The sequence below is a fragment of the Taeniopygia guttata genome, chromosome 3 (assembly GCF_048771995.1).
Source record: "Taeniopygia guttata chromosome 3, bTaeGut7.mat, whole genome shotgun sequence".
Classification (NCBI taxonomy): Eukaryota; Metazoa; Chordata; class Aves; order Passeriformes; family Estrildidae; genus Taeniopygia; species Taeniopygia guttata.
The window spans coordinates 79,703,943-79,727,222 of NC_133027.1; the positions used below are offsets into that span (position 1 = coordinate 79,703,943).

The 23,280-nt window shown below is 41.7% G+C and overlaps 2 protein-coding genes across 2 annotated transcripts; one reads left to right on the forward strand and one right to left on the reverse strand.

Moving 5' to 3' along the window:
- Positions 1-2: 2 nt before the first annotated feature.
- NDUFAF7 (NADH:ubiquinone oxidoreductase complex assembly factor 7) lies at positions 3-6,803 on the reverse strand. The gene is made up of 10 exons (XM_002192658.6): positions 6,668-6,803; positions 6,425-6,585; positions 6,262-6,342; positions 4,835-4,945; positions 3,646-3,856; positions 3,082-3,140; positions 2,256-2,369; positions 1,320-1,463; positions 865-1,038; positions 3-503 (listed from the first exon to the last, which is right to left on the reverse strand). The coding sequence occupies exons 1-10, from the start codon at positions 6,738-6,740 to the stop codon at positions 291-293; spliced, it is 1,341 nt and encodes a 446-aa protein (XP_002192694.1). The 5' UTR covers positions 6,741-6,803; the 3' UTR covers positions 3-290.
- A 98-nt stretch (positions 6,804-6,901) lies between these two features.
- Positions 6,902-21,652, forward strand: CEBPZ (CCAAT enhancer binding protein zeta). Its single transcript, XM_002189485.7, has 16 exons — positions 6,902-7,066; positions 7,423-8,948; positions 10,071-10,302; positions 10,617-10,791; positions 11,145-11,233; positions 11,695-11,748; positions 12,295-12,397; positions 13,274-13,342; positions 14,477-14,543; positions 15,826-15,926; positions 17,207-17,264; positions 18,258-18,466; positions 19,450-19,533; positions 19,999-20,060; positions 20,147-20,228; positions 20,951-21,652. The coding sequence occupies exons 1-16, from the start codon at positions 6,908-6,910 to the stop codon at positions 21,088-21,090; spliced, it is 3,210 nt and encodes a 1,069-aa protein (XP_002189521.4). The 5' UTR covers positions 6,902-6,907; the 3' UTR covers positions 21,091-21,652.
- The last annotated feature ends 1,628 nt before the right edge of the window (positions 21,653-23,280 follow it).

Here is a 23,280-nt window from a genome sequence, read left to right on the forward strand (position 1 = left end):
TGTCAAGGCATCTTGATTTTATTCAAGTACCAAAGCTTGAATACATTTAAAGACTCCATAGTGCATGTTTGTTACTGACAAGTTTGGATTCCATTAGTAAATATTTCACTCTGTTCTCTCAAAAGACTCCCAAAACGTTGTTCATTGTCTGCTCTGTGTGTGCTGGTTTCTGTATGTGCAGTGTTTTATTTCCACTCATACTGGTTTGAATAGGTCAGTCCAGAGGTTTGGTGTGCTGCATCAGACTTATTCAGAAACAGCCACCACGCATTTTGCCATAGTATTTGAAATTACTTTAGTAACAGTTCATTAAATCCAGCAACAGGTGGTAGGGGAGACTTTGATTCTTGCTTATCTTTCTTGTCAGGATGTATAAGTCTGTGGTGAGGCAGCAGGGCAAAAAAATTAAAACAGTCTCCCATCTTCTCGGGATTCATCAGCATGTCATAGCTGTGAAGTAACTGCTCATGAGTTGCTGTGTCACTTGAATTCTGCAAGAGCACCTGGAAAAAAAAAATGCAGGTTAGAGCCCTTCCTGCATTCCTATAAATTCCTGCATACCTGCAATCCCTTCTTGCATCCTTTCCACTTAATGGTGCTGTGATGGTTGGTAAAATGGTGAGATCACTGGTGGTGGTCCATAGCCCACACACTGATGAAAGTTTTAAATTAAATGCTCCTAAATATAATTCAATTTACTTTCAGGGATATGGAGTAACTTACATCTTGCAGAAGCAACTTTCTGATCTCATACCTACATGTTATTTTGAACAACTTCATTGTAAAACCAAGGACTTGGTTCTTGTACTGCTTAAGTGTATTGCCTGTGGACTGGGAGAGTTCTGCAGATGTGAACACTCGTACCTGCAGTCGGAGCTCAATGCCCATGTTCTTTAAAAACTCCCTCTGTTTTATAGGGCCTAATGTAGCTGTTTTTCCCTGTGCCATCTTTCGAAGGTAGCTGAAATCAACATCTGCTGTCAGGTCTGCTGTACCTGGAGCACTCAGCACATCATGAAGTTTGTGATTCCGAAAACCCTGCAAATGAAATTGGAAGATTACACTCAGCTGTAGCCCAACCATCATAACCAGGGCTGGCAAAAATTAAGCTGTGCCTTAGAGTGGTGACAATAGCAAATTATACGTGGAAAGTTTGAGGTAAACGTAGGAAGGGCTCACATTTCCCTTTCCAACTGACAGAAACCCTTTTGGGTACTGATTAAACAGGAATTACTCAGTTTTATGCAGTTTTTGCTATTATGCCCACCTATGAACTTTAACTTACAAGAACCTAACAATCAAAGATAACAGACTCTTACCCGGAAAGTGTCAGTTTTGGTTCCATCGTGGCCGTAATCTGCAACCAGAGCAGCTCCACCATCCTTCTCTATCCGAGAGGCCAGCCTCTGCACAATGACACCAGCCTCAGGACACACTTCCACGTGGTCTCTTGTTTCTTCTGGCTAGTGCAGAGTTCAAAGACCAGAACACCTGTATTAGCAGACAAGCACAAGGCAAGTATCCCTCACACTTGGTGTCTTGGGGCTGTTCCTTTCCTGGGACACACAGGTACAGGATATGCATCCTAGGCTACCTACACTGGCTTGAGCTAGTTTTTGCTATCACTCATTCTCAATTAGTATTTTCTCAGTGCTGGATTTCAGTGCTCTCTTCAATAACCTGTAGTCAAATGCAAATTTTTCTACCAAGAATATCTCTATCAGGTGAAATTTCCTTACTGTAGTACTTAAGGAAAATAGTGCTTCAGCTGTGCACACCCTTCCGAGAGGCCTTCCTGTGTGAGACTTCATAGCTCCATTTAATCTGCACTACTTAATTTTGTAGCTTTGAGTATCCAGTGCACTTCCGGAAAAAAACAGAGCCATTCTCCATTAAAGGTCAGCCTGGCACCGAGCAGGCAGCTGCCCTGAGTACCCTGCAGCACGCTGAGAGCCTGCCTGGGGCAGGGCCACTCTTGAGATGGTGGAAAACTCTGCCCATCATTTGGTGCCTTGGTTTGCTCTCTGAGACATGTTGTGTGTGCAAGCTCCTATTTTGCAAAGTTTGATACATGTGGTAACTTTTGTGCTGCAGTTTCACAGCACACAAAGCTAAACGCTTGTGGAAATTTTAAGCTCTATTTATTTATAGACTGAGAGCCCTCTTCTTGCTGTCAAGAGTAACTGAGAAGCACTAAATGTACTTGAAAGAGTCAATAAAGGTGTAAGGATGAGCTCTGGTAGGCATAACCTCACCTGAATAAAGTTTTGTGTCGCAGGGGTCCTGGATGGTGACAGGACAAACCGCAGCTGGTCAGGAACTTCTGGGTCAATATCAACCAACACCTCACGCCAGCCTTTTTCTGTTCGCTGTTCAACGAGCCCAAAGTACTCATGTTACACTCCAACAGGTACCACAGTATCTTGTTCATTTGACTGAACTAATATGTCAAGCCTTTTCATAAAGGTTTTAGGAACAATACATTGTTAACAACTATTACTCATTTAATTCCATTAACTGCCTTAGAAAAAGCTTGTGGTGAAGAATCATCTGCAGAGCCAACAAATACAGGTTTAATTATACTTGAAAGGAATTAATGATGCTCTGAAGAAACATGCCGCCTCTTCTGTTGACAGTGCAACATTTAACTTACCAAAATAAAAGATTTCATTCTACTGGTGATTTTCATAAATTAGCTACTTCTGAATTGTAACGAGCCTCTATTTGGCTGCTCTCATTATTATTCAAGTGAAAGCCCTTCAGTCTTTTCTTAGTGGTATTACAGAAAATCATGTGGAAATTAAAATGTGTTAATGTAGCATAAGAAATAAAAAAACCCAAAACCTTGAGAGTTATCTGAGCAGAAAGAAATCCTTAGCTTTCTTCAAGTTTTTCCATTCAGAAATAATTACTAGTTTTACAGTTTTCAGCTGAATTAAGCCTTATTTGTCCAATTCAGTTAGAATTATTTCATCACCAGAGACAGTGCATGTGACTAGTTGGCACCTCAATTCTGTTCTTCCTCAAAGAGAAAAAGTGTTTAAGCAGATGGTCACAATTAAAGTAATTATCTTTCTATACCTGAAACTTATGTATTGGCAGGGCATCAAAGAACTCATGTGCTAGATAAAAGCTGTAACCTGTGGGAAGATAAAAAAAAGAATGCATTAAATTATTAACACTTCTAGAGCAGCTCTCAGTTTAAAATATTTTTATGATTTTTAATGAATTAAGCTAGTTAATGTGGTTGTGAAGAAATTTTAATTACTTCCAGCTTGCACACATTAAAGATACCATTTCTACAGCTAGTTCTAGTTACCAGTCCATGAATTTTAGATCACTATCTTGTGCAAGGAGATTCAGGCAAAGCCAGTAAAGTTTTGGTTTTTTTTTTTTTTTTCCCCATGGAAAGAAAAAGTCAGAATATAGGAAATTGGGTAGCTATCCCCAAATGAAGGTTGACAGAATAGGCAGCAGTGACAAAAATGAACCAAGATCCTGCCTCAGAGTCATACAAGTAAGAACAAATATGTATAAAACCACTTTTGTGTCCAGTGTGAAGGCTAGCAGAGATGCCCTCTGCTATCTAAAGTTATCAGTGAAGGAAGGGCACCATCCCTTTAACAAGGCATTCAAGCTCCTTACCTGGTGGCACATCTTGAATGTCTCTGTACCAAAAAATAGGAATTCCAGTCTTGCTAATGCCTTTCATGTAAGCAGTCTCATCCTCAGGGCTTGGCTGCACCTTCCCTCCTGTCAACATCACTGCTTGGATCTCGCTGAGTTTGGGGCTCACTTCTACCAGATGAACAGAGACATCACATGTACTAAGAACAGAGGCAAGCTGCTTGAAGACCTATAAAGACAGATGAATTCTATTAGGTGCAGTCTTGTGCTGTGTCCCTTAATGGTTTAAGTATTAACCTTTCTTCTCACTATTTACTGTTCACTATTAACTATTCAAGATACAAGATTTTAATTAGCTTTCATAAACAAAACAGACTCAGTGAGAAAGACTGCATTTTGCTCCCTCAGTAGGAAGTATGAGTTTCTTCATAAATCTTAATAAAAGCTGCTACATTTCAAAGAAGTTGGCTACATATTACAGGGCTGTAAGGAGAAAAATATGAAATGCTAATTTGGAAGAGTAGTAGCAGCTCCTCCAAGACCTGCAGAAGGTCTAGCATTAGGTGAAAAATGGCTCCATTTTCCCTGCCACCTTAAACAAATGTTTCATATCCCACATTTCACTATTTTTATTAACATATGTAAATAGAACAAAAGTTATAATGTGGTGCTAAGTCCCATTAGCAATCTGTTTATGAATCACCAGCATTTTAATAAAGACAGCCATGTGGGCATGACTGAACACAAAGCATTAACTCAAAAGAAATAAGGCCCTGAAATGCCCAAAGGAATTAACACAATTTCATTCTGTGTTATTGCACTCCCCTGTTCTGTTCCTTGCACTAAGGTCTCCATCTCAATTACACATAGCGACACCTTCCTAGATGGTTTTCAGTTTGGATAATGTTTCCCTGCACAGAAATAATTCACAATGGAGTATTCCTGCCCTCCCCTTCTCTCCAGTGACGTTTGGAAGGTCACAGCCGTGTCCGTGGAGTGTGCACATGCTGGCCCCGGTCTGCTTCCACCTGAGAGCCCTGGTCCCAGAAACTCATCCATTCTAATCAGAGTCTGAGCTGCCAAACTAACTGAAGTGATCTGGCTATGAGGGAAGGGTAAACCCTGACAGCGAAACATCTTCCCTTCAGATTTCACTGCAGCTATGGAATACAGCCAGAAGCAAATAACACGAATAGTTTTCACCTACCCGCAATATATCCTCGGTGAGGGTGCCCCTCCCTGGGCCCAGCTCCACCAGCTGGAAGGTGGTTGGTTTGCCCATGGCCATCCATTCACTAATGTACCATATTCCTATTAACTGTCAGTGAGAAACAACACACAGGGTTAGAGTAATAAATTCAGCACTTGCAGAAAATCATACCTGGTTTTGTCTGAAAGTAACTGAGATAACATGGCAACATTCTGTCCTGATATTTTGAAGAAGAATTATGATACATAACATCACGTTATTGTCTTTAAGTATTAAAATTGGTAACTGATTGTTGTCAGCCCAGCAGAAGCAACTCTCCATCAGTAAATGTGGAGAGTTTGTTCTGGCTGGAGCAAGAACTTTCACCTAAGGCTCAAATGCAGGTCACTGTCCCAGGTGCCTTTGGGACAGTGTTTTTCCTGACAATGCATTTACCAAAGCATCACAGAGAATGGGATTTAGCCAATCTTCACTTCTGGAAATGATACACAAACCAGAATAACCCAGACTAAACTCTGGAGATTATTTTTGAGGGGAAGTTTTCACAATGAAAAATCACCAAACTCTTTTTATTTATAAGCAAGTTCTGTTGTTACTAGGCACAGATGGTGTTTCATACAAAGGACTTTCAGAAAAACCTTTCCTCCCTCAAAACCAATTTTTCTCTTGGAAAATAGCTTGAACCGTGTCATAGCTACTCCAGTATTTTGACGTTGATAAGGTGGCTTGGAAAACTGTCTTGGAAGTCAGCTGGGATGGAAATTGGAAAGGACCACATTGGGCTATCTGGACTACCCTCCCTGTTCAAGTAGGGTCATCCTAGAGCACACAGCACAGGATTTTGTGCAGAGGGTTCCTGAATGTCTCCAGTGAGGGAAACTCCACAACCTCTCTGGGCAATCTGAGTGCCAGTGCACAGTAAAGATCTTCCTAATGTTCAGGTGGAAATTCCTGTGCATCAGTTTCTGCCCATTGACAGAATGGACACCACGGAGCAGAGCCCGGCTCCATCCTCCTGGCACCTCCCTTCAGATACTCACAGACATCGATGAGTTCCCCTCTCAGTGCCTCTGCTCGAGGCTGAACAGGCCCAGCTCCCTCAGCCTTTCCTCATCAGAGAGATGCTCCAGGGCCTCAATCATCTTTGTTTCCCTCCACTGGAGCCACTCCAGGGGCTCCATGTCTCTCTTGTCCTGAGGAGCCCAGGTCTGGACTCGGCACTCCAGATGTGCCTCACCAGGCAGGGCAGAGGGGCAGGATCACCTCCCTTGAGCTGCTCGCAGTGCCTTTCCTAATGCACCCAGGATTCCATTGGCCTTCTTGGCCACAAGGACACACTGCTGGCTCATGGATGGTTTGCTCTCCACCAGGATTCCAGCCAGGCCCGCGTGGTTGAAGTAACTTAACGCGAAGAACTGCGTTACCTCTCCGAACACCTGGCTTATTTCAGGCGAGGTGATGAAGTCCCCGCTCTCGCCGACGCCGCCGCGGCGTGAGTAGTAACCCTGCGAGGGGGAAGCGGCACAGGGGCCGCGGTGAGCGGGGCCCGCAGCGCAACCCCCGCGGCCCGGCCCGGCCCCAACGCACCTGGCCGGGGTTGGTGAGCGCCTCCCGCATGTACTCGGCCACCGTGACCGGCCCGCTGGCCCGCAGCTTGCGCGTCAGGTGCCGCAGCATCGTCCCGTCCCCGCCGGCTGCCTCCGCCTCGCCTCCCGCGCCCGAGCGGGGCCGCGCCGCCGCTGTCGGAGCTGTGAGAGAAAGGAGGGGAGAGGGCGCTCAGCGGGACGGCCCCGCCGAGCGGGGAGGGGAGAGGGGAGCGGCAGCGCTCACCGCGAGGAGCGGCGCGGCGGGGGAGCCGCGGGCGGCCCGCCAGCAGCGCATGGCGCGCCAGCGGCAGCGCCATAGCAGCGGCTCCTGCTGCGGCTCCCGCTCCTCTCGCTCCTCCTCCTCGGTCTTGGTCTTGGTCTTGGTCTTCCTCCTCCTCCTCTCCGCCCGGGCGCCGACGTGCGGCGGCGGCCCGGGACGGAGGTGCGTCACGCTTGTGCGCGGCGGCGCTTCCTGCGGGCGGCGATGGCGGCCGCGCTCTGGGACTTCGGCGTGCGGGAGCGGAGGAAGGCGGGCGGCGACAGCGGCGAGGAGGAGGGCGACGACGACGGTGATGAGGAAGCAGAAGGCGGAGATGCGGGAGGGTTCACGCTGGACGAGGTGCTGCGCCTCGGCGGCACCAAGGTGAGGGCGCGAGGGGAGGGAGCACGTGCCGGCCGGGACTCCCAGCCCGGAACGGGCCCGTGCGGGGTCCCAGGCAGATGTTGGGAACAAGTTCTTTGCTCAGGGGCTACTGAGGCACTGGGACAGGTTGTCCAGAGAACTTGTGGGTGCCCCATCCCTGGAGGTGCCCAAGGCCAGGCTGCATGGGACTCTGAGCAACCTGGTCCAGGGGAAGGTGCCTGCCCATGGCAGGGGGGTTGGAACTAGATGGTTTTTAGGGTCCTTTCCAACCCTTAAGGATTCTGTGGGGAAGCCTTGGGAGTCTTGGCAAACCTTGCACCAGATCTGCCTGTGACAGCTGTGCCCTGTCTTTGCAGCAAGATTACCTCATGCTGTGTGCTGTGGACGAGGAGAGCGAGATGGTGGACGGGGGCAAGAAGGACACGATCGATGACCTGAAGGAAGGGGAGCTGGAGGCGTTCATCAGTTCCCTGGGGCTCAACAAGTATGCAAAGAGTTGCCTGCTGGTGGAGGAGGATGAGGATGATGGTGGCAGCAGAGAGAAAGAGAAGCCTCCAAAGAAAGAGAAAAAGAAGAAAGAAACAAATTGTTCTTCACTAGAGGGGAAAAAAGAAAAAAAAGGAAAGGAGAAGGCACGCAGTGTGAAAGACACCATGGCCGGCAAAAAGAAGCAGGCTGGTAGTGATCAGGGCCAGCAGCCTTCCGCAAAGAAGGAAAGGCTGGAAGAAGATTTTGGATTTCATGCTAGGCAAGCAATCCTGATCAAACCAGGGGGCAAGTGGTATGATCTGGAATACACCAACGAATTCGCTCCAGAGCCACAAAATCAGACACTTTTGTCCAAGTATAAGGCCCTGGCCCAAAAGCTGTATGAACATGAGACAGACCTGTTTAAGAATAAGACAGATTATCAGAAGGGGGCCTCTTCGGCGTGGATTAAAACTGTTGTGTCCTCAGGTACCTTGGCTGACAGGATGGCAGCGATGACCCTTCTCATCCAGGACAGTGCTGTCCACAGTCTCCAATTTGTTGAGAACTTAATAAATCTCATAAAGAAAAAGGGCAGCAGGCAGCAGAGCCTTATGGCTTTAGATACTTTCAAGGAGCTTCTCATTACAGATATCTTACCAGACAATCGAAAATTGTGGTCTTTCTCACAGCGACCGCTGAACAACATAGTGCAGATGTCGAGTGGCAACAAGGATTCAAGAGACAGGCGGTTGATACTTTGGTACTTTGAGCATCACCTGAAGCTACAGATAGCAGAGTTCGTGCAGGCCTTGGAAGCACTGAGCCACGATTGTCTGACAGCCACCAAATCCCGAGCACTGGCAGTGTCCCACGAGCTGCTCTGTAACAAGCCCGAGCAGGAGAAAGCTCTGCTGGTTCTGCTGGTGAATAAACTGGGTGACCCTCAGAACAAGATCGCCACCAAAGCCTCTTATCTTTTAGAGACGTTACTTCACAAGCATCCAAATATGAAGGGAGTAGTGTGCAGCGAGGTGGAGAGGCTGTTGTACCGCTCAAACATCAATGTGAAAACTCAGTATTATGCTATCTGCTTTCTAAATCAGATAGTCCTCAGCCATGAAGAAAGTGCATTGGCTAACAAGCTGATAACTTTGTACTTCTGTTTTTTCCAGAACTATATAAAGAAAAAAGATGTTGAATCCAAAATGCTCAGTGCTCTTCTTTGCGGGGTAAACAGAGCTTACCCTTACGCTGAGACTGGTGATGAGAAAGTGAAAGAGCAGATGAATACCTTGTTCAAAGTTCTGCATCTTGTGAACTTCAGTACCAGTGTCCAGGCCCTGATGTTGCTGTTCCAAGTGATGGACTCTCAGCAGACTGTATCGGACAGGTACTACACAGCGCTGTACAAGTAAGTGACAGGTTTGCGTTTTTATATATATTTCATTTTAAGAAATTGTAGAAACTCCTTAAAATGAAAATAAAAAAAAAGTAAATTGAAATTAATGAAAAAATAAATTGAAAATAAATTAAAAAAAAAGAAAATAAATTTCATTTTAATTTAAAGTTTTAGAAACTTTACTTTGCTTTTAAGATCTTGATGGCTTTGTGTTTTGTTGGCTAAAAATTTCTGATGTTTTGTAGGAGCTGAAAGAAAATGCCTGCATCACAAAAGATAGTGATAGGTCCTGAGAACACATGTGCATTTCATCCTTTGCCACTCTTCTGGTGGCTTGCTTTACTTCCAGATATTATTTGAAACTAATTGATAACTATTTCTTCTGAAATCGCTTTTACAGGTACTAGTCTGTAAAGTAATTAGACCTGTAAATTTGGCCCATAAATAGCCTAAAATCTTGTTTCTTTTTGTCCTTATTTTGAGGAGGAGGAATATTATCTTAAATTTTTTAGATTTAATTTGTGTAGCTGGAAAGCCTTGTGTTACAAAAATACTGCTTTTTTTCTTGTCCCAACTGATTGCATAGACTTTTTAGAGGATCCTTACAGGCTTCTGTTTAAATGACCAAGGGGAGGTTACTGATTTTTTAAAAAGGGAATTCAGGTTCCATGAGAATGCGCACAATTTAAGGGCCTTACTGTGCTTGGCAGCCTGGAAAAAAATTGGAGTAGAAAATTAACTTGCCAGTACAAATGTCTGATCTGATTGTGAAGTGTGCTGATTTTTAACCATTTGCTTTCTTTTTTCTGAACAAATGAACAAATCAGATTAGTTTCATAACACTGAATATCTCAAATTTTGAAGCCGTTTTCAGTAGAACTCAGTTTCTTTTTATATTCTTGCAATATTTTGTTTACCAAGGAAGTTTTGTTTTTTTTATCTTCAGTGTCTCATATATATCCAGAAATATTTGACAGTTCAGGACTGATCTTAATGGTTTTGAGAACTGAGGAGCGAGCTGTCACTAGTTTTTTAGCTAGCACTCAAGAAAAATGTAGGTAATTGTTGTTAATAGCAGTTGTTCTCCTGTGTGCATTGTGACAATCAGCAAAATTTCTCCTGTGTGTCCTGCAGGAAGCTTCTAGATCCTGCTTTAGCAACGTGCTCAAAGCCCTCCATGTTTCTAAATCTTGTCTATAAGTCTCTGAAGGCAGATGTGGTGCTGTGGCGTGTGAAGGCTTTTGTGAAGAGGCTACTTCAAGTCACTTGTGGACAAATGCCACCCTTCATTTGTGGAACCCTATACCTTCTGTCTGAGCTTCTGAAAGTAAAACCAGAGTTAAGGGTCCAGTTACAGGATCACATGGTATAAGATGATTTCTTTATCTCATTGCATTTTCAATAAGAGCTGTTTTCATAAGCACCTTTTCCTAACCTTTCATTAGTAACCATTTGCTAAGATGTTTCTTGAGATGGGGAGGGACCATTATAGTTATGTGTTCTAAGCAATAAAGTTCAATTTTAAGTGCTATATCAAGGACAAAAATCTGTATTTCTTAAACATCAACCATCATTTGTTTAAATTTTTAAAAATAGCTCAAGAACTTTATGTGCGTTTTTCTAAAAAATCAGAGTAAATTTAGAAAGGAAAAGCTGTTTGCTAATTTTTTTGGTTTTTAGGGGTCAGATGATGACGAGTGCTTTAAGGATCAAGAAGAGGCTGAAGAGGATGAGGAAAAATTTGTGGATGCTGGCAAAGAAGCAGAAGATGAAAAGAAAAGTACAATTGAAAGTTCTGCTAAAGCAAACAATTCAAATTCATCAGCCTCGTGGGTGCATCATTTGAATATGAGAGGTAAATCAGCAAGAAAATACATAATTGAACAGCTAAGAGTCCATAACAGGGACATGTTGGTCAAGAGCTGTTGTAAGATTAAGTGATTAAAACATTATTTTAGTTTTTAAATTGAAGTTTGGTTGAAAGCAACCAACCAGAGCAATTTATCTGTTACCTCAGCAGTGATGACAAGACTCTTGACTAGTGTATTTCACTGTGAAGGGCAGCTGAATACAGCCTTATCCTGCTGCCAGATGAAACCCTGGCCTGTTCAGGTGGGAGATGGGCAGCATTACTGTTATGGGGAAATGAGAATAATACTTTTGTAAAGTTGCCTGAGAAAATTTGTTTTGCTCCCCTCCATCCCACAGGCAGGAAGAGTGAAGCTTCCTATGATCCTATGCACCGAAGTCCTTTATACTGTGGTGCTGAAAATACAAGCCTTTGGGAACTGAAGAAGGTAGGACATTTCTTGAATTGCTGTTGTTGAGTTTAAAAGTGTGGCCCTTGTATGAAGAGAGAAAAAAGAGCTTGGTCTTTCTTGAAGTAGCTGCTTGAGTAACAACAGAAAGGTTAAAGCTGACACGTTGTTCAGTTTTAAGCTTGTATATGTTCCATACAATACTGATATTCTTGAGTATGGATTAGGAAATTTTGATGTGGAGATTTGGGCAATAATAATATTTTTTGACTATTGGATCTTAGCTTTGATCATTAAAGCTTTTTAGTGTTGACTTAAATAAAATTGTAAATGAAAATGTATTTAATGCAAATAAAAGATTAGAACTTTATGTTCTTCATTTGTTAAAGTACTTAATCAGCCTTGCACTACTATGTGTATGTCTGTTATTTGGTACGTCACAGAGTGGTCTTACAGCATATTTTTAAATTAGAAATAAATCAATGACTCATATTTTTCAGCTTTCTGAACATTTTCATCCGTCTGTGGCCCTGTTCGCAAAAACAATTCTCAAAGTAAGTGCTTTTGCTAGCTTGTTGCTTGGAAGTTTGATATTTTATGTCAGGTGTCTTTTGCCATTTGAAAAAATGCATTATAAAGTCTCCTTGCATTTTGTGGGTAACTAGCAGCTCTGTAGAACTCTATCATACTCTCAAAAGCCAAGCTTTTCATGGAATTACAATGTTATGTGTAAAGGAGACTGCTTACTAAAGTTTTAGTTTTGTAGAAATGTAGGTATTATATGATTCTTCACAAATATGTATTGAAAATATTTCTTTTTCATTTGAATATATGGTGTTGAGTACTGACTGCTGTTAGCACGGTACATTGCAAGGCAGTTTATCACTGAAACAGAGCAAAGGAGTTATGGTTTAGTTAAGAAAACAGTGAAATTGCAAAAAGAGGAACCTGGTTAGCATTATGTGATATACTATCCCCAAGTCTTTTTCTTTTGAAAGTATGTTTTAATGTTGTTCTTGAACTGATTGAGTCTTCTGTGTTTAGATGGTGTTTTTTGAAAATGAAGACCTTAATGGTTTTTGGCTTTTTCCTTCTTTCAGGGAAATCACATTCAGTACTCTGGCGACCCTTTGCAGGATTTCACGTTAATGAGATTCTTGGATCGTTTTGTGTACAGAAATCCCAAAGTCAGCAAAGGCAAAGGTAGACACTTCTCTGTACCATGGGATCTTGGTTGTAGGGGCTGTCTGAATCATCATTCTCTGATTGGTCTTGTCAAGTATTTGGGGTGCATGTGGTGGAACAGAGGAGTGACATCAGTCTTCAGGGCTGCTAGAGAGATGTCTGCAACCCTGAACCAGCTGACAGCCACATCCTGCTGCCCCTCACACCCACAGTGCAGAACTGCTCACTTAGCAGGAATAAGCAAGGGATAGGGAGAGGTAAGCACTGCAGGATGGCTGAGGCTAGAAGGGACCTCTGAAGTCATGGGCTCAAGCAGAGACACCTACAGCAGACTCTCCAGATGGCTTTTGAATGTCTCCAAGACTGGAGACTCCACTGCCTCTCTGTGCAACCTGTGCCAATGCACAGTTGTGCTCACAGTGAAAAAGTGTTTCCAAGTGTTCAGCTGGAGTCTCCTTCATCAACTTAGCGACCCGTCACTTGATTCTCTCCAGTATGCCCATGTCTGCCTTATATTGGAGAGCCCAATCTGGGCACCAGGTTTTCCTGGTCTAACAAATGCCAGGAAAACCATCAGCCTTCTTTGCTGCAGGGACACAGTGTTGGCTCACAGTCAGCTGGGTGTCCACCAGGACTACCAAGGTGTTCTTAGCCAAACTGCTGTCCAGCTGGGCAGCCCTCATTGTATACGGCTACCTGGGGTTGTCCCTCCTTCAGGGCAGGACATGGCCTTCCCCTTGTTAAACTAGAGGAGGTTTCTGTCAGCCCATTTCTCCAGCCTCTTGAGGTTCAATATGGATGGCAGCACAACCCACTGGTCTATCAGCTGCTCCTAACTGTTCTGTATCAATAGTCATAAAATAAAAATTCTCTCTGATTTATATTCTGATACAGAAAACACCAGCAGTGTGGTAATGCAGCCAAAGAAGAAGCATTTTATGAAGGATATGCAAAATATTGCAGGTGAGTCAGCCCCTTAAATCAGTAATGATGACTAAAAAATCCTTGGTTGGCTGATGCAGATGTGTCATCTGCACTGTCTATACTGTTTGTCTTAGAATAAAAGAAAGTGCCATCCATCAGGAGTGTAGTGGTCATGCCTGGAGTTTAGGATCAGACCTCATCTTCTTGTAAGGATGTATGGAATCTTCACAGTTGGAACTTTGGATCTATTGAATCATTTGAAGAAAAAATTATGTAGGGAAAGTCAGTTACTCTATAGCCATTTTTATTCTGTTGTTATGATTGAAAAATGGCTTAAAATACCAGAAAAATTGACCTATATAATTATTTAAATCACATTAATTTTTTTCATTGAATGATATGGATTACTCTATACAATACCACAGCTGCAGCTTTTGTTAGGATGAGTAAGGTATCTTTAGGTTGTTATTTTGCTAAGAGTCTTCCTGCCTCCAGAAATAAGCTGCCTTTTGTCCAGTCCCACTGTTTCCAACAATCAAGAGTAGGATTTAGTTTAAGAACCAGCAAACTATCAGTAAAACATGCTGCTTGAGGACAGAAGATGTACCATCATCTGTGGCAGTGTCTCTCTAGCATTCCCAGGGATGTGATTTTCCACCAGCTTTGGGTCTGTTGCATTGCAAAGAAGTTTTAGTTATGCAGATTAGTAAGTACTGATGTACTTTTATGGCTGGGTTTATGGCTGTTACAGCTTCTATTTAGCCTGTACACTTTGTCACATTTATTAGTTTATTCAGAGTTGAAGGAGCAATTTAGGAGCAATTCTGTCCTGAGGAATATACTACTAATAAATAAATTTAATAGTGGTGTAAGTTTCGAGATTAAAGAAAATCATCTTAAAAACCTGCCCCTGTCTGAAACGTTAACAGTGTTGTTACACTGAAGACGGCTGAAACTGAGATTACACATTTAAAGTCTTTGGTACAAAGTACTCTTTTGTATATGGTCAAAATTGCCTTCTGTGTTAATTTGAAGAGGTTTTCAAATAAACTCCCCGTTGTTGAATGGATGACACCATGTGTCTTCTTCTGTCTGTGTGTGCTGCTTAACCTCTGGAAAGAATAACCAGCATTTCAATTTGGGATAAAAACAGTTCATTTTTTCATTTTGCAGTCAACAGTAAGGAATTCCGGGCCAAAGATGAAAGCAAAATCCCGGTGGATGAAGTGTTTTTTCACAGGTAATGGAATACTTGTGAATGTTCATTTTAAATGTTGTTTTTTTAATGCAGTGCCATTAAAACCCATGGCATTTTGTAAGTATTCTCTGGTATTTCAAATATTTGCAAATATTTATTAATTTGAATGACATAAGATGATAGTGCTTTTCTTGGACATAATTTTAATATTTGTCAAAAGTGCTTAGGAAAGTGTATCACCTTTGAACAAAGGCAATTGGGGCTTGTAGTTTAAGTAAATTAAGTAAGCTGACATTGCAATTGAGAAGCTTTAAGTCATGAGTAATGATGAATATCTTGTGGGTTGTAATTCTTGTGCATTAGAAGTATATATAATAAAAGCTGTACTATAGCTTGTTTATGTTATTAGCATCAAAGCTTATTAGAATGGAGCAAAGCAAAAGAAAGAAGCTACTTTTCAGAGTATTTAGGTTTGTATTACTTATAGTTCTTTCTGTTTCTTTGAATTTACTTTGAGATTATGATATAATAATGCACTGGTACTAAAATTGAAGTGATACGCATTTGGCAGAGATTTGTTTTTATTGGATCAAAATACTGATTACCTATATCTCCTTAGGAAATTATTATTTGACTTAACTTCATTTATTTAAAATTAATTGATACTATAATACTGAGGAATATACTACTAATAAATAAATAAAATAGTGGTTTCGTTTCAAGATTAAAGAAAAGCATCTTGAACACATGCCCATCTGAAAAGTTAAAGGTGTTGTTACATTGAAGATGGCTGAAACTGAGATTACACATTCAAAGTCTTTTGTACAAAGTACTCTTTTGTATATGGTCAAAATTGCCTTCTGTGTCTGGTGGTTCTTTAACATGAAATGAATATGAAAATGGCTGACAGAAGATAAAACTAAGACCCAGAAGAAGTGGGTTATGTGAGAAAATTTGGTAAAACTTGATGGGTGAATGTCTTCTTTATTTTTTCCCAATTACATTCAAGTTGAATTTGATCTTCCTTCTCAGTCTAAGGCAGATTTTTATATCTTTGTTGTGCTCTTTTATAAATTCTTTATGTTAAAAATAACTTCTGCCATCTTTGGCCCATGAAATTTCATTGTTTTAAATATTACAGTAGTGACTGATTCTTTGAAAAACAAAGGAAGTACAAGTCTCTGGATTTTAGGTGTGTTTGAAACCATCATTTACAGTTTTCAACTGGCAACATACATGGGAAACAATTTTCAGATTCTTTAATTAAGAAGCCATAAAAATCATCCTCTGTAATTTTGTGTCTGAGTGCAATATATTATTTCAGATTTTATTCGAAGTTCGATAAGAAGAGAGAGAAACAAAAGCGTCTGGATGATGAAGAGAGTGTGGAAGATGTGGATGATGATGAATTTGAAAGAGCATTGGGTAAGGCTGTGTTCTTCCTTGCAGTAACTATCCCAGTATTCCCAGACTTTTCAAATTACTAATTTATCCTTTTTATAGTTCATATTGTGTAAAAGAACCAGATAGATGAATATGGGAGTGGGAGAAAACTGGCTTTCCAGTTGCACTTTGTGCTACTGCAGACAGCGGTTCCTGCTGTGTGCTGTGTGAGCCACGTGGGTGGCTGTTTGGAAAGGCCTTGTTCCCACCACTGCAGTAGTCAGCTTGTTTGAGGGGCTGAGAATTGTCTGATTTTGAACTTGCACTCACGAGTGGCAGTTCATGCCCTTTTGTTCTTTTCCTAATGTAGCCCAAGTAACCTTTTCTAACAGCATGTAACATTTGCCACTACTTTTTCTTTACTGCTGGGCCTTTTTCAGTCTTGTTTACAGTTTCTCTCATAGTTTCTAACATCTTTCATGAGATTATTAGTGTAGGAAGGTCATTGGCAAACTTCTGCAGTAGCCTTAGCTCTTCATGTAGCATGTACTTTGCTTTGGAATTAGTATGTGATTTATTCTGGAATTTAAATTTGTTAGTGACCAGAAAATGTCAATTTCAATGTCCATTTCAAATTTGACTTATATGTATTAAAAAAAAATCCAGTTAACTCTTCATAACTGTTTTGTCCAATATTTTGAGAGAATTCTACATTCTTTTATCAGGGTTCTTAGTGACTCAATTAATTTGGTCTTAGTTACGACAAGGGTCTGTTACTAATTGCATTTGTCTTTTATTATTGGTATCTCTAATGAGAATTTGGTTCATAAATTCAGAAGCTTAAAATAATGACCCTATATCTGAAAATTAGATATTTTGCTATGCTAGAATCATAGAATAGTTTGGGTTGGAGGGACAAGGACACTTTCCGCAAGACAGGTTGCTCAGAGCTCCATTCAACCTGGCCTTGAACACTTTCAGGGATAGGGCATCCACAGCTTCTCTGGGCATCCTAGTGCCTTACTACCCTCACAGTAAAGAATTTTTTCCTAATACCTAATCTAAACTCTTTCAGTTTGAAGCCATTTCCCATTGTCCTGTCACTACATGCCCTTGGAAAAAGTCCCTCTCCAGCTCTCCTGTAGAATCCTTTAGGTACTGGGAGGCTACAGTGAGGTCATCCTGCTCCAGGCTGACCAACTTCAATGCTAGGAGAGGTGCTCCAGCTCTCTGGTCGTTTTTGTGGCCTTCCTCTGGACTTGCTTTCTGTATACAGTGATTTGCATATTTCTTTGTAGTAATAACATTTTTTTTCTCCCTAGATACTTTTGAAGCAGCTGATAATGCCGTTGTTGGCCAGGATGACCTTGATTTTGCTAGGTGAGACTTCAGATTAGTTGTTACTCCTCTTCTCTTAATGTCTGTATAGAGTTTTACTCTGTGAAACTAGAGAGACCTTTTCAGAATGGTTTAGAATATCTCCTTGCAAAAAAGGCAATATCAGATTTACATTAAGTAATGCAGGTTTTCTGCATGTCCCAAAAATAGTTCATGATGACTTTGGGATGCTTATAGTCCTTAAAGGAGACTTGTAGTATTGGATTGTCTTAATTAATTAATTAATTGCTTATTTTATACAATGGAGTGACCCAGTAAGCACTGTAAAATCTTGTTTTTCATTGTCTCAGGTTTCTATCTGAGAATTGCCAAGTACAAAAGGAAGCAGAATGAGGCATAATGGTACTGCTGGCATATGTACTGGCTGTAACAGGACTTAACACAGTTAATAAACTTTGTGAGATCCAGAGTCACAGAGCTCAGGTCTCCTAAGTCAGCACTTCCATTAATCATTTAGGTGGGAAAGGACCTTTAGGTTCATCAAGTCCGATCATAAATTATTAAGCAACTTCTGTTTTACTCAAAGTATCTGTAATGCAGTGTTTGAATTTGCACAGAGACTTCCCTTGAGGCAACAGCAGAATTAAAGTCTAAACTCCTAGTGCAACCTGAAACATTTTTGTGATCTTGACTGGTGTTTAATAGAGCAGTTTGTGTTTTACAGAAAAGACTTTCTGAAAAGGAGCAAACACAGAGGAGATAAAATACTCAAGCTGTCATTTCTGCAAATTTCAGAATAGCATTCTCTCCAGAACTTCTTAAAAGGGTTGACTTTTATAACACAACTGCCTATACTAATGTTGAAAACATGCCCGAGTGTGTAATACGGATATTTTAGGTCGCAGCCTACATTTCCAGTAGTTTGCAGTGATGTTGAACTTTTCCTAACATAGTGTTTGCCAGTAGATAGATGTCATCTGGATGCAAACAGTGTTTTTTCAGATGAAGTGCTAAGCTTGTTACATCTTCTTTTAGTAATATAAAGAAAAATCCCAAAGGCAGCAAGAAAAGCCAGGGTGATGAGGGATCTGGTGCTGACTGGGAGGATTCTGACGATGAAGATGACTTCAGCGATCTGGATGATGAGGAAGTCTCCTTAGGAAGTATGGAGGAAGACTTCGAAGAGGATATGGATGAAGAGGGAGGTGTATTTATGGATGTGTCTGAAGATGATGATAACCTAGGTAAAGTGCCATTTGTTACCGAAAAACAAGAAGAAAAAGCTTTAAAAATAGGTTACCTAATATGTAACTACATATGCAAATTCCAGTTTAGTTATCTAGGTGAGAAGTTTGGCTTTTAAGCAAAAAAATGAGAAGAGTCCTTCTCTGTACAGTGAAATCTTTAGGAGAAGCATTTCTAGGCACAATCTCCTAGGTGGGAGTGGGAATTAGACATCAGAAACTTCCAAATGAGACATGTTTCTTTCATTCTGAAAATTTATACACAAATAACTGGCTTCAGTAGGCAGAAATATTAAAAGAGCTCAAGGAGAAAAAAAAAACAACTGGTAATTATTTATACACAGTTAATGCTGTTTTTTTTTTTTAGATGAAGTAACTTTTATTGGAATGGCTGTCTCACAAGTAACAGGTTACTCTTGTAATATAGCTATGCACTCAAGTTTTTAATACCACTGGAGTAGTAACTGATTCTTGTACCTGCATGGTTTTATTTTTTCACCTGAGCAGCACAGTTTACACACAGCACAGTTTACACAGAATATAGTGCATGTGGCTGGAAAAGCAGATATTAAGTACTCTGGAGTATTTCAATGAATAACTAAAGGTCACAGGAAGATGACTGAGGGTAGGGGAGGTAAACTGTTCATACATTGTTAACACAGACTTCCATGAGATTATTATTTCTCCAAACTTACCATGCAGACATTTGAGGTTTACCTAATGCCTGCTTCTAGCTTTTGTGTTTTATATATCATTCCCTTCTGGTGCTATGGAAACAATATAAAGAACAGCACACCAAAGACCAATTTTTAATGGTCCAGGTTGAGGAAATACTAGATTTGATTTGTGTGCACTGCCCTTTAAAGACTTGGACCATTATGACAAGTATGTCTAGAAAGGAATTTTAGTCTCTGCTGCACTTTAAATACATGTACATGGTGTGAAAATTTGAGACTGATGTATTTGGGTTTTTTTCCTATCAGACTCAAACAATGACAAGCAACTGAAATCTGTCAGTAAAAAGAGCAAGAAAAAGAAAGATATGAATTTTGCGGGACCACTGGAAGGTAAGAAAATACTGACACGAAAGCTTAATAGAAATAAAATAGTCCAAAAATCTTTGGAATAGAGGGATTTATTACAGTAGATTATCACATTTTGGATCTAGATTCAGATTTGAATAAACCATAAATGAAAAGGAGGTTGGCCCCAGCCAGCATAATTCAGAGTAACAATCTGCTGTTGAGGAGGTGAGAGTTGAAGGAAGAATTTTGAAGAAGGGTGACGATGTACTGGTGGCTTGTACATCTGTTAAACCTGGTGCAGAGATTTGTGCTATTTAATTCTTGGTTGGAAACTCTTTTTTCCCCTTTTCTTTTAGGGGAGGTGGGGAACAAAGATCTCCAACAATTGCTAATTCAGATGATCTCATTAAGAAAAAGTTCTAAATATTTAAAACATGGTAAAACTTCATTTTATTGTCTTTGGAAACCTGAAGTTGTGTCTCATAGAATAATACTCTTTCTTTGAAGGATCCAGCCGAGGAAAGAAGAGAAAAGTTCAAGATGCTGGTATACTGGCATCTGCAGAAGAGGTGAGTTTGACCAGTGCTAAACAGAAAGTGATCAAGCATTTCATATGTTGCTTTGTAACAGAATGCTAAAATTTCTCTCTTTAAAGTTTGGATATCTGCTGGATGAAAATGCTGGCTCCAAGTTTGACAATATTGGAATGAATGCCATGGCCAACAGAGATAATGCGAGTAAGTACATGCTGCAAGTAGCAGGCAGTTGTAATGCTGAAATTCACTTTCCCTTCAGGTTCTGTACATGAGAACATGAACCACCTTTAACTGGAATACAGGGTCAGAAACCACACAGAAGGGGCAGTAGCTCAACAGTAAGATGTAACAGTTTTCTCCAGTGACGAGGGATGCCCAGTGCTAAATAATTAAGTGGGAGTAGTGGAGTGAATAAGGTTTCAGAAAAGGGAGAGGCTGTCGTTGGCCCTTTCACACTGTAAACAGGGAAATGCAGGATGCTCTTTGTCAAGCATCTATGTGAGTTCTGCTCAGGTGAAGTGTCCTTGATTCCTTGGGAAGGGAAGGCATAAGGGATACTGCTGTCTTTACCTACCTATTGGACTGTCTCCCTGCAGTATCAGTGAACCAGAAAGTAGTTTTCCCAAAGTAATTCTAATGAATTACATGTGTATATACTGGTTGAATAAACACTGCTCGTAAGGCAAATGTGTCTAGCATTAGTAAAATACAAAGCAATCTCTAAAACTCTGAGATGGTAGGGTTTGTTTTGTGAAAAAAAAAAAAACAAAAACCACAGCTTTCTCAAAAAAAAGGGCAGTCTGCATTTTATTAACATTTATAAATACAATATTCAAGCTTTAACTTTTACATGATTGATCTGTGTGCCACTTCATGGTCAGACGTATCCATTGGCTCCTTATTTCTCACCCTTCCTCCTACAGATGTCAAACAGATCCAGTGGGAAATAGAGCGTGACAAGTGGCTTCACAACAGGGATGTGAAAAGCATCATCAAAAAGAAGAAACAGTTCAGGCACAGAGGGCTGAAAAACAAGTACAAAAGCAAGAAATCAAGACAATGAATGGGATGTCTTGATGTGGACATTTTAAAAACAATTATTCTTAAATAGTTTTTTATTTAATCACACATCTTTCTTACTTCAGTTCTTGCTGCTTAACCATGCCATCTGGTCATTCTCCCTTATGCCATGAATTCCAGACCGCTCATTGGATTTGTAATAAACTGAAAAATAGGAAAATCCATGTCAGCTCTTAAGTGAGACATATCTGACGAGCAGCCCCTGTGTGGCTTGTTTTATTCAGTGTATAACCCTCCAGCTCTGAGATCTCTATCCAACAGACTGACACTACAGCCATGCCTTAACAATAAAAACTTCTGCAGTGTCTCCTGGGCAAAGTTTTAAGCCATCCTAAGCTTGTTTGTACATATTAAGATGCAGCAGAAGCTTCAGCCAACGAAGCCAACTTCAGCTTCTGAAGCCAACGACTACAAACTCACCTTCCAGAATTGATGGAAACCTGTTCTGCATTGTGTATCTGAAATCTGACAAGCAAGAAAGATCCCAGTTACTTTCTCAGCATATATTAAGATGAATAATTAAATGCACTATTTTTATAACTAGAGTTGTTTTACCAAAATTTGTGCTCTTTAGTTACAGCCACCATTAAATAATGTGATAGGAATTTATTTTTTAGAAATAATTTCAGAGACTGTATTCAGGTTACTCATACATGCAGCCCCATCATCACAGTGTTTTCTGAGCTTCCTCACAATTGTGATTACCAAGTCTGAGCTACAGACTCACAGGAAAGCTGCATGCCTCTCATAGACTGAATGCAGATAAAACCAGGAAAATTTGTATTCTTGTACAGATTTATATGTTCACTGCATCGTTCCATTGGCCGCTCTGACAACCCAGTAGAAAATCACAGCAGGTTTATGTTAACCACTCTAGTACTAACACAAAGAAAACAGTAAAAGCCTCACTCTTTGAGTTCACTGAGCTGTCAGATTAGCTCACTGCGCCTTATGGAACTGCAATTATAGAAAATATGCAAATGCATATAAGAATTGCAAAAGAGGAGAAAAAATCCCAACGATGAATGCCCAGCATCAAGTTACAATAGGCTGAAAACATCTATTCTCCATACTTTTTGTTACATCTATTTTCTAATAAAAAATACAAAGATGGCTGAAATTTAACAGTCCCCCGACATCATCTGGATCCTGGAACGCAAATGCAAACTGACCTGAAGGTGAAGCTCACCTTGTACTTGGCATGAAGACCACGGTACTGCTGAAGTGGGTGGATTCTTGCCCTCCCAGCCAAAGCAGCAGGGGCTCGCCCTGACCCTGCAGGTAGCAGGACAGGCTCTTTTTGGAAGGGACACAGATCTGTCTAACCAGTGCTGCATCCTGCAGAGCCCTGCATGCAAAGTAAGGCCGCTGCTCTGCAGAGCAAACCTCCTCGTAGTAACCAAACTAGTGCTGTGTTTATTCCTTCTGTGTTACCTGGGCACAGGTAAGTCTAAGAGACCTGAGGGGCTGAAGCTAAATAATCCGGGAGACAACGCTGGCCGTCTCGTGCCAGCCGGGTCTGGGAAATGTCAAATCGTAGAGGCTGCGAGACCCAGACACAGACAGGACATCCTTTCAGGGGCTCAACACCAGACGCCCGAGACAGGACTGAGCAATTCCTGCCTCATCTGCGGACAGCCTCTCCCCCTTTTAAATCCTTATCTGGCCCAATGCTGTTATACTGCAAAACCGCGCAGGATTCCTCTTTGTTCCTGGAGCGGTGGCGTGCTGCCCACCGAAGGACTGCTCGTGGGCTTGGGTTTGTAAAATTACCACAGCAGCTCGTTCTTCAGAGGTAAATCCTCGGGCCAACGAGGATTTACCTCTGCGCCCTGTGCGCCTGCGCTCACCCAAGCCCAACTCCTGACCCCACACGGCAGGATTTCCTCACGCAATCCGGGCGGTGCGCGGTGCCCGGAGCAGCCTCCTCTGCCCGCCCCGGCCCCCGCCCGCCCCGCCGCACCTCGGCTGCGGTCCATGGCGCGGTAGAGCAGGAGGGCGCCCAGCAGCCCCGCCGCCTCCAGCAGCAACAGTCCCCGCAGGACACGCCGCGCCATGCCCGGGGCGGTGCCTCCCGTCTCCGCAGCGCTGCGCAGGCGCCGCCGCTGCTTGGCCTCGCAGGCCCGTCACGGCTGCGCCGCTCAGGGCTCCCGGCAGCCCGCGGTGCAAAGCA

Coding starts and splice junctions, on each gene's coding strand:
- NDUFAF7 (XM_002192658.6), bottom strand. CDS start 6,740: ATGGCGCTGCCGCTGGCGCGCCATGCGCTGCTGGCGGGCCGCCCGCGG. Junction 6,343..6,424: donor CGCTCACCAACCCCGGCCAG/GTGCGTTGGGGC, acceptor TCCCCCTCGCAG/GGTTACTACTCACGCCGCGG. Junction 4,946..6,261: donor TAAGCCAGGTGTTCGGAGAG/GTAACGCAGTTC, acceptor TCTCACTGACAG/TTAATAGGAATATGGTACAT.
- CEBPZ (XM_002189485.7), top strand. CDS start 6,908: ATGGCGGCCGCGCTCTGGGACTTCGGCGTGCGGGAGCGGAGGAAGGCG. Junction 10,303..10,616: donor TCCAGTTACAGGATCACATG/GTATAAGATGAT, acceptor TTTGGTTTTTAG/GGGTCAGATGATGACGAGTG. Junction 18,467..19,449: donor TGAAGATGATGATAACCTAG/GTAAAGTGCCAT, acceptor TTTTCCTATCAG/ACTCAAACAATGACAAGCAA.